The sequence below is a fragment of the Xenia sp. Carnegie-2017 genome, unplaced genomic scaffold, assembly GCF_021976095.1.
Source record: "Xenia sp. Carnegie-2017 unplaced genomic scaffold, XeniaSp_v1 HiC_scaffold_23, whole genome shotgun sequence".
In the NCBI taxonomy this organism is placed as follows: domain Eukaryota; kingdom Metazoa; phylum Cnidaria; class Anthozoa; order Malacalcyonacea; family Xeniidae; genus Xenia; species Xenia sp. Carnegie-2017.
In genome coordinates, this window is record NW_025813486.1 from 19,572,540 (window position 1) to 19,587,719 (window position 15,180).

The 15,180-nt window shown below is 40.2% G+C and overlaps 1 protein-coding gene across 2 annotated transcripts; it reads right to left on the reverse strand.

The window, feature by feature from the left end:
- Positions 1-169: 169 nt before the first annotated feature.
- Positions 170-15,157, reverse strand: LOC124449429 (nucleosome-remodeling factor subunit BPTF-like). Of its 2 annotated transcripts, none has more exons than XM_047000349.1 (14): positions 13,708-15,157; positions 12,965-13,137; positions 12,659-12,745; positions 11,894-12,049; positions 10,624-11,796; positions 6,113-10,030; positions 5,359-5,603; positions 4,277-4,631; positions 3,153-3,366; positions 1,871-2,239; positions 1,624-1,800; positions 781-970; positions 623-707; positions 170-516 (listed from the first exon to the last, which is right to left on the reverse strand). In XM_047000349.1, exons 1-14 carry the CDS (start codon positions 14,802-14,804, stop codon positions 323-325), a joined length of 8,433 nt encoding a protein of 2,810 aa, XP_046856305.1. In that variant the 5' UTR covers positions 14,805-15,157; the 3' UTR covers positions 170-322. The 2 variants fall into 2 exon arrangements, with proteins under 2 accessions (XP_046856305.1, XP_046856304.1); XM_047000348.1 differs by having other exon boundaries at positions 11,876-12,049.
- Between the last annotated feature and the right edge of the window lie 23 nt (positions 15,158-15,180).

The window sequence follows — 15,180 nt, forward strand, 5'->3', positions numbered from 1 at the left end:
ACAATTGAACTAGTTTTGTTTTGCTGTTGGGAAAGGTCAGATTGTGGATAAAAAGTTGGTTAATAACGTTACCTACCGCGATAGCCTCTTCTTGTATTCAAAAGGCACGATAGGTATGGGATATATGGGATAAAATGATGATATTATGGAACAGTATGGAATAACAATATACAATGTAGATGACATGATATATTTATAGTATAATAATTAATATTGTCAAGAATATAATATGAAGATTTTTCACAGAATAAGCTGTACAACAATCATGAATTTGATCCGCAAGGCGAAAACTCATAAATACTATCGATACATCTACAATTTGCTAACTTTTTGCCGCTTTAAACGCGTTAAGTTTTTGCACAAAAAAACGTTCAACGACCTCAGCGCATCTATAGAAAGCAGAGTCTTTTGGATTGTATAAACGACAGTTGTTAAATATCTTGGACACATCCGCAACAAAACCTACAAGTCTTTTATATGCCCTAGCTTGCATGTTTGCCTGGACCTTTGATAAATCTAGAAGAAACAAGTAAAACAGTTCGAGATATAAAGTATAAATTTCTGACGACGAAAGAATAAGTGAAGTTCAGATGAAACTTTCTATACGTGAACATCCACTAACCCATCGGTTCCTTTACAATTTCAAAATAATCTGGCGCCTCTTCCTTGGTCACCGGTTCCAAAAATGGCCAGGACATTTTGTGGTTCTAAAACATCAAATATTTCGTGAGCGAGCAGAAAAAGAAGACACGGTAAATATGGGTTAGTTTCCCCTCTTACCTGTAACGAACGCACGATTCTTCGTAATGCCTCGTAGTCTCTATCGGTCAGAGTACTTTGATCCTCGTTATCTTCGCTGTCTTTACAGCTTGGACACAGATAACTATCAATATTGTCTGCTTCGGTTTGTGTAATGCCAACACAGACTCCATGAAACCAGCCTTGACATCTATCACAACCAACGTAAAATCTATAACAATAAGGGAGAAACTAGAATCAGAATTTCAACTATCTTTCCGCATCTATTTCCCGGAAAATATTACATGCTTTGCCTAGGGCATCTCACATGCCGACAAATCAGTAATGTACGACATTTTCGCGTTTTTTCTTTGGCTAACTTTTTGCTAGTATTTACGGTAACATCTGGTGAAATTTGTACGGCAATTTGTTCATCAACGTTGCAAGCAATATTGTAAACAGACTGTAAGTATAACTATGGACTGTTCACGAAAGAAGTTAAATCTTAAACTGTAATTACTTTTTCGGGAATCATGTGAATGATGTGAACAACACATAGTTTTCAACAAAGATAAGCAAGATGTGTTTGTAAATGTAGATCGTCCAGGTTGGTATAGTCCTGAGAAGGACTGTTTTTGTTGTTGTTGACTGACGTTTCGACAACCTTAGCGGTAGTCATCTTTAGAGTGGATGACTCTGGACTATAACTGGACTATACCAACCTGGACGATCTAGATTTAAAAACATGTAACGATACTCCCGGGTTCAAACCATTTACTTGATAAGCAAGATGCATGTATGAACAGTATTCATACGCAGGCGGGGGAAATCCAATATAGACAACACGAAATTCATTCATTTTCATGTAGATTCAGATCAACTTACTTGCTTTCATCATAAGGCTGTTGACATATACAGTAGAGTTCTTCTTCTTCAACAGTTTTCTGTTTCGTTGTGCATTCCATGCAGATATATTCGTCTATATCATCAGCAACTCGTGAAGATATCCCAACACATTTACCATGAAACCAATTCTTGCATAAATCACAACCAACATAAAATCTGAGTGAGAAAAAACGATGATATACAAACTACGAGAACCTACAATACTTATAACACAATAAAACCATACTCTGTGTCATCATAAGGAGTTCTACAAATGCAATACAACGGTTCGTCACGTTTCGATCGCTTCCACGACACGGAGATCTTCTCTTCGCCATCACTAAGATCAAATTTTCGCTTTCTACGCGTCAGTTCTCCTTGAAGTTCTTGAGCAATATCCTTCTCTAGCAAAGCTCGTTTTCGCATGATCTGTTTCTTGAGCGTTTCTTTGCGTTTTTGCAGCAACGTGTCCAACTTTTGACGGTTTAACTGCGCCAATTTCAACACGACGTTCGCTTCTTTAAATCGTTTGCGCATTTCTCTGCGTTCTTCATTTTTTTCGTTCCGCTCAATCTTGTCAATAATCAGGTCGATAACTCGACGACAAGTCATCGTTCTATAAAGCAAATACATGATTAAAACAAACAGAAAGAAACAACAATTTACAGTTGTTTGTAAATGTAGATCGTCCAGGTTGGTATAGTCTTGAGAAGGACTGTTTTTGTTGTTGTTGACTGACGGTTTCGACAACCTTAGTGGTAGTCATCTTCAGAGACAACCTTAGCGGTAGTAATCTTCAGAGTCTTTTTTGACTCTGAAGATCACTACCGCTAAGGTTGTCGAAACGTCAGTCAACAACAACAAAAACAGTCCTTCTCAGGACTATACCAACCTGGACGATCTACATTTATAAACATGTAACGATACTCTCGGGTTCAAACCATTTACTTTATTACGAGTCATCGTTCTATGAAGCCAATATATGATTAAAACAGAAAGGAACAACAATTTACAGTTGATAAACAACTCATATTGTCAAGTTTTTCATCAATTTGTTATGGGTTGCGGAATTTTGATAGACTAGGTAAGATTTTGAAAATGGCAAAACTGTAAAAGTTAATGCAACTTTATTTGCAAGTATATAATTCCAGTTTTTCATGTTTCATGCATCCAACCTCTAAATTTTCATTCACCGTAAATGATTTGACAAACGAGATGGGGAAGTTAAGTAAATTCTGGCGTTTAATAGAGAGGAAAGTTCGTACCATGTCTATCAATTTAGTATGAACAAATGAAAAGAAAAGTAGGACCAAATATACGATTTCCAAGCACAAGCGACAATCGACTTTAATATCTTTATCACGATGGTAATGTAAGGAGGCGTATATTAGAGACAAGGCGTTTATTAGAGATGTCCGAGAAAAAACCCGCGCTTCAAGAAAGACGTTTATTTGATCGTATATATTATAAACGACATTTGTAAATTTCGAGGTCACGTGGAACTCAGATTTTCACAGGGTTAGTGTTACCTTGACAACTCTTCTCTGTTCTCGACGGTCAAGAATTTCGATCCCAAAGGATAGGTCTGAAGGTTGCTTTTTCTTGCTGTCTTCAGTTTTTTCGCTTGTTTTACCGTGTCACGCGACGTGTGTTTAAGCCGTTGGCTCATGGCCGCCATTCGGGCGAGTGATTTTGTTGGTTGCGGTTGAACAACTGCAGTTGTAGGGGATGATTTCTTCGAGCCTAAATAAAAAGTCATCCCAAAACATCTTTTTAAAGTATTTGGGAAAAATTACGCCTATCTAGTGCCTGAGCATGGACGCATTTGCGTATTTTTTACAGAGGTAATGCTAGAAACCTGGGATCTAGTGCCTGAGCATGGACGCATTTGCGTCTTTTTTACAGAGGTAATGCTAAAAGCCTGGGCATGAGCATTGGACGTATTTGCGTCTTTTTTACAGAGGTAATGCTAAAAGCCTGGGAACGAGCATGGAGGCATTTGCGTATTTTTTACAGAGGTAATGCTAAAAGCCTGGGAACGAGCATGGACGTATTTGCGTCTTTTTTACAGAGGTAATGCTAAAAGCCTGGGAGCGAGCATGGACGTATTTGCGTATTTTTTACAGAGGTAATGCTAAAGGCCTGGGAATGAGCATGGACGTATTTGCGTCTTTTTTACAGAGGTAATGCTAAAAGCCTGGGAATGAGCTAGGGATGAAGTGACGTAAGACAAAGTAAGGATGTAAATTTGAGAGGCAATCTGATATTACACCCACCAGAGGTAGTGTAGAGAGTTGAAACATTGTTCAAAAAACTCAGTTCAACTGTACTCAACGAAAATTGAGAGCGGGGGAATTGTTTCTAAGAGGGATGAACATTTTATTAAGAGGAGTTGCACCCCCCCTGCATCCATCAGAAAATCCGCTCATGGCCATAAGATCACACGATCGTTTTCCCATGTTTTGAAACTTCCAATAACACGGTAGAGCTACGATAGAAACCGCTCCAAAAATATTTCTTTAAATGTGACCTATTTTTTCTCCATGACAAAATTATTGTGAAGGCAGTAGTACTCCGTGCTCCGGACAAACATGCTTTGGCATAGCTTACATAAAGTCCAATAAAAACCATCGACTGCACTAGTTCATTTTACCTTGAGAAAAATCGTGTTTTTGTTGTAAAGATGCTAAAATTTCTTTGCTACCGGGGGGGTTGGCTTGTGGTCTGGGAAAAAGAACACGCTGCGTGGTTTGATGAGGATATGACGTAAGCGGACTGCTGATAGAAACGCTTTTCGCATCCAATTTGCCAGCTTTTTGCAGTTTGCGTTTCTCCCTCATTAGTTGCTGTTGCTGCTGTATCTGTAGCTGCGTACGACGAACTAGGTCTGCTTTCATTTCGTTTTGTTTCTTCGCTAGTTCTTCTTGTTGTTGTTTCTCGCGAACCAATGCTCGCTCGCGTTCAATCTTCTCACAAAACTGACGCACTTCCCATAATTCTAGTTTCTCCTACACAAAATACATTCAGTTGCTTATATGAGTTCAGTACAGCTGAGCTAAGTATAGAACTGGATGGACACAATACTGACGCACTTCCCATAATTGTAGCTTCTCCTACATAAAATACATCCAGTCATTTATATGAGTTCAGTACAGCTGAACTAAGTATAGAACTGGATGTACACAATAAGACGTATTTCCCATAATTCTAGTAGTTTTTCCATCACAAAGTACATCCAGTCATTTATATGAGTTCAGTACAGCAGAACTAAGTATATAACTGGATGCACACAATAATGACGCACTTCCCAGAATTCTAGTTTCTCTTGCACAAAATACATCCAGTCGCACTTAACATGAGTTCAATGCAGCTGAACTGGGTATAAAATTAAACGGATATCCCCGCAATAAATTTGAATACAAGAACATGGCAGTCGAATCTGATCTATTTAAATCACCACTTACTTCAGGGGGAGGTGCACGAAGGCCGAATAGCGCTATCCACTGGATGGCAAATTTTTTTTGAACGTTCAAAAAATCTCTTATGAAAGAAAATCATACGATTTTCACTGTGCAATCACTGAAGTAAAATATTGTTTTGAAGATTACAAAATTTCTTCGTCGCAAGAAAATATAAACACCTTTTTTACAAGTTTGAAAATTTCTGCCATCCAATGGATAAAGCTCTCCACGCTTCGTGCAACCGGCCACCTTATCTATATAAATCATAACTTACTTCTGCGCACCAAGCTTCGATAACCCTGGGCACCAACGGAGCATCGGGCTCGGACTCATAGCTATAATTTGACTGCACTTTAGGTCTCAACTCTCTTCCTCTCTTTGTGTGAGTTGGAGCGGGAGCTGGTTTTGCCATGGTTACAGGTGAACTGAGTGTCCTAATGGTTTTACGTACACGATATTGCACGCGCAAACCATCATTTGACATAAATTTACGATCTGTTATCTCTGTCGTAATGGTGCCTGAACAAAGGATAAATCATGAGATATCACGTGATCTACATGTGACCATTTCTCGATTTATGAACAATCCATTGAGATACACATGTGTACCATTTCTATCTATCAACAATCCATTGATATACACATGTGTACCATTTCTATCTTATCAACAATCTATTGAAATAAAAATGTGTACAATTTCTATTTATGAACAATCCATTGAGATACACATGTGTACCATTTCTATCTTATCAACAATCCATTGATATACACATGTGTGCCATTTTTATCTTATCAACAATCTATTGAAATAAAAATGTGTACAATTTCTATTTATGAACAATCCATTGAGATACACATGTGTACCGTTTCTATCTATCAACAATACATTGAGATACACATTTGTACCATTTCTATCTATCAACAATCCCAGAGCCAAAGATTGTTGCATGTCAAAGTTATAAATTGCCTTCCTACACGGTCTTACTATAGTATTTTTATATAAAATAATTTCTAAATAATTTCTTTACCTGAGCTTGTCCTTAGCGTATTGCTGCTACCTCTTGGTGGTTTGATATTCATCTCATCCCATTTCATGCTCGCATTAAGTAACCGCATTTGAATGACCGCTGACGCTAATGTTCGTATGCTCTGAGTGCGATATCTCCAGGCTGTAATGAAAGACGGACGAGGAAAGTCCTGGGGATAATTGAGACTGTTCCATTTTGTATTATAATGAAAACCGGAGACTTCTTTCAAGCCTCCCTTCCGTGCCAAAGCACGTACATCGTTCTTATCGAGAACGAAGATGCCTTTACGACGACAGCGGTGCTTCCACTTCTTTACATTCATATTGATTAAGTGTCTGGGATCTTTAATGACAGGATGTCTCATTGGATAATTCTCGATGACAGGCTTTGACGTCGTTGATGTAGCCGGAGTTGTTGTTGTAGCCGGAGGAGTGTTTGATGTTTTTACGCTTGAAACATTAAGCGGGAGGCTTGGTTTGGAATTAGCTACATCATGTGATTTGACAACAGATGGGGATTGGCGTGGGATGGTCATACGAATCACTTTAGTTCCAGAAACATTACGAGCACCCAATGTCTGTCCTAGCGTACCTCTTGTTGTCCCACTTGATACATTACGGATTACTATCCGCTGCGCAGGCGCAATAGGAGTTAGCTTTTTTCCTTGGCTGACACCGGTATGAACAACCTGAGCGGCAGATTTTAGAATATGCACTCTAGAAGAAGGTGTACTTGCTCCTGAAGGCACAGATGTTCCGGGCACTGTTTGAAGAACCAGACGAACAGGTCCGGACGATTGACCGACAGATTTCGTTTCAGTTTTGGATGGTTCAGGTTTGATAATAACCTTACCGTCAGATGTTGTTATAGAAGCAGCAACACCGTTCAATAAAGCCTTACCAGTATCAGTCTCTTTCATCAACTCGTCTGCTATAAATTTGAGGACACTTTCGGGCGTAAGCTTCGTCGAATCGTCACCTGTTGTTTCTATGCGAATTGTACTCGTTGTTGCAGTTTTACCCGATATGGCAGGATTGTTTGAAGATACTTGAGAGTTGCTGGCAGATACTTGAGGATGTATTGCAACTGATGCTTTAGGTGTACCGACTATAGAAGTGTTGACTTGAGCTTGGCAAACCTGAGCCACAGTTGCAGCAACTGACATTTTAGGTGTACTGACTATAGAAGGGTTGACTTGAGTTTCACAGACCTGAGCCACAGTTGCAGCAACTGACATTTTAGGTGTACTGACTATAGAAGTGTTGACTTGAGCTTCACAGGCCTGACCCACAGGTGCAGCAACTGACGTTTTAGGTGTACTAACTATAGAAGTGTTGACTTGAGCTTCACAGGCCTGAGCCACAGGTGCAGCAACTGACGTTTTAGGTGTACTGACTATAGAAGTGTTGACTTGAGCTTCACAGGCCTGAGCCACAATTGCAGCAACTGACATTTTAGGTGTACTAACTATAGAAGGGTTGACTTGAGCTTCACAGGCCGTAGCTACAGTTGCAGCAACTGACATTTTAGGTGTACTGTTTATAGAAGTGTTGACTTGAGCTTCGCAAACCTGAGCCACAGTTGCAGCAACTGACATTTTCGGTGTACTGACTATAGAAGGGTTGACTTGAGCTTCGCAAACCTGAGCCACAGTTGAAGCAACTGACATTTTAAGTGTACTGACTATAGAAGGGTTGACTTGAGTTTCACAGACCTGAGCCACAGTTGCAGCAACTGACATTTTAGGTGTACTGACTATAGAAATGTTGACTTGAGTTTCACAGACCTGAGCTACAGTTGCAGCAACTGACATTTTAGGTGTACTGACTATAGAAGTGTTGACTTGAGCTTGGCAAACCAAATTACAACTTGCCACAACAGAAGTCACGGCAGTGGAATCAATAGATCCTGCTGCAAGCGATGAGCATAAAGCTGTAGTATAGTCTTGTTGATTTGTATCAACAATAGATGTCGATTGATCAACATCCATTTCATCTTCCATCGACTCATTTTTTGTAGAAATCTCAGATCTACAAGATGACTTTTCCTTTTCTTCTTTACTATCAACACCGACAGCAGTTTGCATTGCATTATTTTCTGCATTCCTCGTTTCAGTGGCACGGTCAACCGTCAAGGATTCGACGGACGTGTCTTGATCGTTTGGGTCCGTTATAGTTTGAATGTTATTAAATTTTGTAAGTTGCAAGTTCGAGTCTGTGGATTTTTCTGTAGATTCATCAAATATCATAGCAGGAAGAGTAGATGAGACAGGAGGAAGGTTACAATAAGTCGGAGTCGTGATTTTTTTCATGATCATTGGTTTTACGATAGTTGATGATTCGTTGACTTCTTGTACAGAAGATGAGTTAGTGCATGTTTCGTTTGCAGTAACTGCATTGTGTGTATTGAATGTAGATTTAGTTGTCGACGGATTGCTAAGATTTTGACAATCTTCAATTTTACTTTTAATGACGGATGTAACCGAAGTTTGGGAAATGGTAGTTTGCAGAAATAATTGAGCTGTTTGTGCTGCAGATGAAGCTACAACGGCTGTAGAAGGTGTTGCAAGGGTTGTAGAGGGTGTTGCAAGGACTGTAGAGGATGTTGCAAAGGTTGTAGAGGGTGTTGCAAGGGCTGTAGAGGGTGTTGCAAGGACTGTAGAGTGTGTTGCAAGGACTGTAGAGGACGTTGCAAGGGCTGCAGAGGGCGCTGCAAGGGCTGTAAAGGATGTTGCCACGTCTGCAGTTGATGTTGCAAGGACTGTAAATGACGTTGCATGGGCTGTAGACGAAGTTGCAACGGCTGCAGTCGAAGTTTTAATGGCTGTAAAGGACGTTGCTACAGCTGTATTCGAAGTTGAAACAGCTGTGGGTAAAGTTGTGAAGGTTGCAGTCGAAGTTGCAACAGCTGTAGGTGAAGTTGTGACGGTTGCGCACGAAGATGCAACAGCTGTAGGCGAGGTTGTGACGGTTGCACACGAAGTTGCAGCAGCTACAGTCGAAGTTGCAACAGTTGTAGACAAAGTGCCACCAGCTTTAGACGAAGTTGTGACGGCTGCACACGAAATTGCATCAGCTGCAGTCGAAGTTGTGACGGCTGCACACGAAGTTGCATCAGCTGCAGTCAAAGTTGCAACAGTTGTAGACAAAGTGGCACCAGCTTTAGACGAAGTTGTGACGGCTGCACACGAAGTTGCATCAGCTGCAGTCGAAGTTGCAACAGTTGTAGACAAAGTGGCACCAGCTTTAGACGAAGCTGTGACGGCTGCACACGAAGTTGCATCAGCTGCAGTCGAAGTTGCAACAGTAGTAGACAAAGTGGCACCAGCTTTAGACGAAGCTGTGATGGCTGCACACGAAGATGCAACAGCTGCAGTCGAAGTTGCAACAGTTGTAGACAAAGTGGCACCAGCAGTAGACGAAGTTGTGACGGCTGCACACGAAGATACAACAGCTACAGTCGAAGTTGCATCAGCTTTAGACAAAGTGGCACCAGCAGTAGACAACGATGAGGACACAACGGCAGTGCTGACAACTTGATTACTACTTGTTGTTGAAACGTTTGGCTGACTTCCAACCTCCCTTGCATTCACCATTGAAACACCAGATGCTTTAACTTTAGTCACATTACTTCCTGGACGTGATTGAGCTGAGCCAGTGGACGAAGGTTTTCCTTTCTTCGCTTCCAACGCCAATTTATGCTTCTTTCCTAATTTCCGTTTCAACGCATGGTCGAAGGTTTTTTCAAATTTTGCAATTTTCGCGGCACGTTCTTCGCTCGTTACTGGACCACGAAGTTTCCGCTTCCGGTTTTGACTCACCCATTCCCAGCCCCCTCCGCCGTATATACGATACTCCTCTCCTTTGTGCTTCCAGATTTGATGATTGGGAAGCCACGAGTAGTACTTGGGACCGTGAGCTAAAGTGGAAACACATAGCGAAGCGCGTTATGCAAGACACTGGTAACGAATACCAATGGCGGGAATATTTTCTTGGAATATATCAATTGCAATGATTACTCAATTAGAAATAATAAATACGTTATCAAAGAGTTTTAGCATAACGTTAAGTCACGTGATCATGGCCTTGAAGTTTAAGTTTGAACGGCAGGAGACCCTTCAAGCGGTAATTGATTTTGCAAATTTCATGCAAAGTGGTGAACTTTTATTTGAGCATACAACTTCATTGGGCAAATTGTCAATAAAACGTGAATTTTAGCTCCGGGAAAATGCGAATTGTAGAATACAAATGCAAAAAACGCCATGAAAAATTCAAATTTCGTGAAACAGCAAACTTCAACGGGAAACGGGTGGTCGAGGTTCGCCGTTAAAGGCAAAATAAAATTATCCATCATTGATTATCAAAGTCGACTTTTCCAACATCTCAATTCGTTGCTGTTTGTTTGCCATACAAAGTACCATTCATACATTCTTAAGAAGTCTCATTCTTTCCGCCTACATACACTAACAGCTCGTCATGAAAACGATAATATAAAAATTCAAGGAATCTTACCAACTAACTCCAAATGCTTTTGCTCGTCGTCTTCATCGCGAACTGCTTTCTTTACAATAGCTGTCTTAGGCTCCGAAAGATTCCTAAAAAACTCAAGATGACCAAGGGCATCGTTACAAACACTGCGCATGACAACAGGTTTGATAAAACTCTCGAAGAAAGCCAAGACCGATGCAAACTCGACAACAGTCTTGCTGATGTGAACGGCCTTGACCCAAGTGGACCGTTGTAAAGGCCACATGGGATGCATGAAGGCTGTAGGTATAGAGGACTCGAACGCCACAATTGTGCATCTTAATGTGAAAAGAACACGCTCCAAAGTTCCGATAATTGCACCAGTGTAGTTGTAATCGGAAAGATATTCGGATAGGCTGAACTTCGTGGATATCCCGCGTTTTCGATCGCGTTCCTCGTGTGATTGCTGCTTATTCTTAGCAAGCACATTCGTCGTGTACTGATTCATATATCTCTCGTAACTTTTTTCCATACCAAGCTTGAATAAGGGAGGATCTTTCTTTATGTCTGGCTTGACTGGATTGGATCGAGTCAATGGAGTTGCCACGGTCGACGAGCTTGCGGACGAGACCTTGTTGCAGGTAACGACTCTTGGAGTTGCTACACCTGGCGTCTTCACCTGAGAATCGGGAATTATATTGCTTAAAGGATTTTTCAAACCAGTTTTTTGGCTGGTGGATAAATTTATTGTTTGAGTGGTTGATGTTTTTCCGCCAAAAGATGGCGCTTTAAAATCGGGCGTATTTAAGGTTGAAGAACTGGAGTTTTTAACGGAAGAACAGAAGGATGACGGAGGCGTGACTTTATTTATATCAGTTGAAGTTGGGATGATGTTTCCAGCCGATGATTTCCCTTCATTGTTCAATGGAGTTTTTGCATTTGATGTTTGAATGATTTTACTAGCTGCAACACTGTTTGCTTCGGGAATAATCAAATCGCTATTCTTTGAAACAGTAAGATCCTCCGTCCGACTCGCAGTTGCCGTATCCATTAAACTCAATGCAGACGCATCCTCGGAAATCTTAGTTGAAATGTTCTCGTTTCCATCACTAGCACTAGTTTCCATTTTACTTAACGTTTCTTCCTCTGTATTTTTCATCGCGTTTTTTTCTCCAACGGAAGAAGTATCGCCGTTTACCGCAACATTTGCATGAGACGCTGTAGAAAGTAACACGTAAGTTGGTTAGATTTTACGTTATTCTCACTGAACTAATCAAAATACTGGAGTGAGGATTACCACGTGCGAGTGGCTTACATGTGTCAGGGTCGCTTTTTCCAATTGAGCCATCGTTTCTGTTGGTGTCCTTTGCATTAGAGTTGGGCATTGTTTCTTGTCTGTAGACAATTTTTTCTTTTATAGAATCATCAGAAATGAAGTTGAGCTTTGGTGTCATGTTAAGCTTAGGAACACCTTGAAGAAGAAATATAGAAATCCTAATAAATGGTGGTATATAAACAACACAAACACAAACAACATTTGTATGATGGTATATAATGGTCAATAGTGGTATATGATGGTATATGATGGTAAATGGTGGTATATGATGGTAATTGGTGGTATACGATGGGATATGATGGTATATGATGGTAAATGATGGCATATGATGGTCAATGGTGGTATATGATTGTATATGATGGTAAATGGGGTATACGATGGGATATGATGTTATATGATGGTAAATGATGGCATATGATGGTCAATGGTGGTATATGATTGTAAATGATGGTATGATGGTAAATGGGGTATACGATGGGATATGATGGTAAATGATGGCATATGAGGGTCAATGGTGGTATATGATTGTACATGATGGTAAATGATGGTATATGATGGTCAATGGTGGAATATGAAGGTCAATGGTGGTATATGATGGTCAATGGTGGTATATGATGGTCAATGGTGGTATATGATTGTATATGATGGTAAATGTTGTATTATGGTAAATGGGGTATATCATGGGATATGATGGTAAATGGTGGTATATGTTGGTAACTCTAGTTTACTAAAATATAATGGTACCTTTGACATCAAATGTTACAGTTCCCATCTGATGCTCAGTCTTTGTATGAAGTCGTAAATCTTCGTCTAATGCGGACTTTTGTTCTCCTATATAAGCAAAAAATTTGACAAACTTTACCATAAGTTTATCGGGGGGTTGGTGGGTGGGGTGGGTCATCTGGACTGTTTGGTAAATAAACTTCACCATAAGCATATAGGTCAAATGAATAGTTTGGTAAACAGACTTTACCATAGCTTATCAGCAAGGGGGAGTTAACTGTACAGTTTAGTTCATAGCGGATGGATGAATTTGGACCATTTGGTTACCTTTAAAACTGTCAGTGAGTTGTTTTGTTATAGACATTTGTGAAGCAATCTCATAATACCAGCTCTTCAAATCAGCAAGCAATCTTTGTTCATCTCCGTCCTTCTCAAGATAGTATAGAAGCTCATCGAGTTGGGAGGTGGTACTGTAGTAAAAGGTTTGATTTTCCCCTTCCCTGTGAATAGAAATGGAATTGATGGGAGAAACAGGGATGAATCTACTGCAGGGGGGTACATACCCTTCGTAGTCTTTGGACTAGTTGGGTCCAATATCCATATCAAATATTAAACATCAATCATTTTGAAAGCTATGGACTTTAGTGAAAGTCTGACATGGATTGGCAGCATTAACAAAGTTGCCATCTGCGTAAATATAATCCAAACTAAAGCACCCCCCCCCTCCCCCGCTACAAATTCATCCAGTATCCATCCCAGAGGAGAATAAATCCATTATTTAAACAGAGCTTACACATACACTGTATCTGTTATATAAAATAACACTGTACCTAAGGCTAAGGTTGTCGAAACGTCAGTCAACAACAACAAAAACAGTCCTTCTCAGGGCTATACCAACCTGGACGATCCACATTTACAAACATGTAACGATACTCCCGGCTTCAAACCATTTACTTTATAAAATATCCATGTTAACCACATGCCCGACTTTTTTCATTTTTTCAAAACACACAACCAACTCGAGTATGAACAAACTATCCTCAAAACTAAACAATAATCCTTCTACTCACACAAATATTCTTCTCACGAGAAACCAATACTTTCTTCCCAGCCTGTCAACACCTATTGGTGCATGTCGATAGCTCTTCGTTGAATCTCTAGGCAAGTTACAGTCTGTGACACCTTGAACTTTATTGCCTTCACATAATGGACATAACCAATCTCCCATTGGTACTTCAACAAGAGGTGGCTTAAGGCAATGTAAATGGAAGACTGCTGGACATGATTCGCAACAGAGAAGATCGCCCATCTTCAAACAGTTACGGCAATGATCTTCAGATACAAAAGACCCTTCGCTGACGACATCCTCTCGAACAGCATTAGATGAAAGAAATTGCTCAGTTAGGCAACAAAGTACGGTGATTTTCTTTTCCACCGATACATAAGGATAGTTGCTGTCATTTACAAAGCTAACTGCTTTGCTCAATTCAGCATTCGCAGTGATGTAGCTGCGAACTATCTCAGGCCAAGTGAAGTTGTCCAAAAAGTACAAAAATAAATTAATACTTTCCTTCTCGTCATTGGCTGCAAAACTGTAACCGTTTGCTTCGTCTTCGGCAATTATACTTCTAACTAGGTTAAGATGTATTTGATCGAGAAGCAATGACTTGTCGTCAGCAACAAGCGCTGCACAAAAATCCTCAAATCGGAACGGTGATAAGCGTAGAATTCGACCGAATTTTCTTACAATTTCATAGACGCCAAGTGCATCTAAAACGTGTTCATTTGCTAAAATCAAATCATCCGCTGACGGTGGAAGTTTGAGCTCTTTGACATCGGGAAGATCAATGAATTCAAACGATTTAATGCGACAGTTTTGAAAGTACAAAATCTCGTTGGATATGTGGCTTATTTCGGTGCTACGACTGGATCCCGACTCCACGCTGTAATCTGAATGTTCTCCCTCGCTATCCGAAGAACTCTGGATCATACATTGGTATTTGTGCGGCTGTGACTTTCCTTGGTTGCGAGTTTTAATATTTCTGCCAGAACTCGAAGACGCTTTATTCACAACAGAGTTTATGGAATCTCCGTTTTGCTCGCTCTTTGCTTTGCGACTTCTTTTTCCTTTCCCCACTACGCGAGTTTTTCCTTTATTTTTTGTCATGTTTCAGGGCAAATTTCTTCACAGTATGTGCCTCTTCGACAGCTGCAGTTCGTAAACTCAAATCCGGCCCGTTTTGCGCGCTTTCCAGGTCGTCCAACGATTTTTAAATCGCAAATGTTTTGTCCACCATATTTTTTCTTTGGCGGGACGATATCTAAAGTCGTGAAAACTGATCACGTGACTAAACTCGTTTGGAATTCAAAAGACTGCTATGTTTTAAAATCTTTCATGTTTCTCACATTATTCGTAAAAATACTTTAGTAGAGTTGAAAGGGAAAATTCACAGAAAAATTTAATTCAAAGCAAGAAAATCGTCAAATTTTTCTCAACATCATCAATCCATGACACGCTGTCGCCCAAAAAAATAATGTGTTTC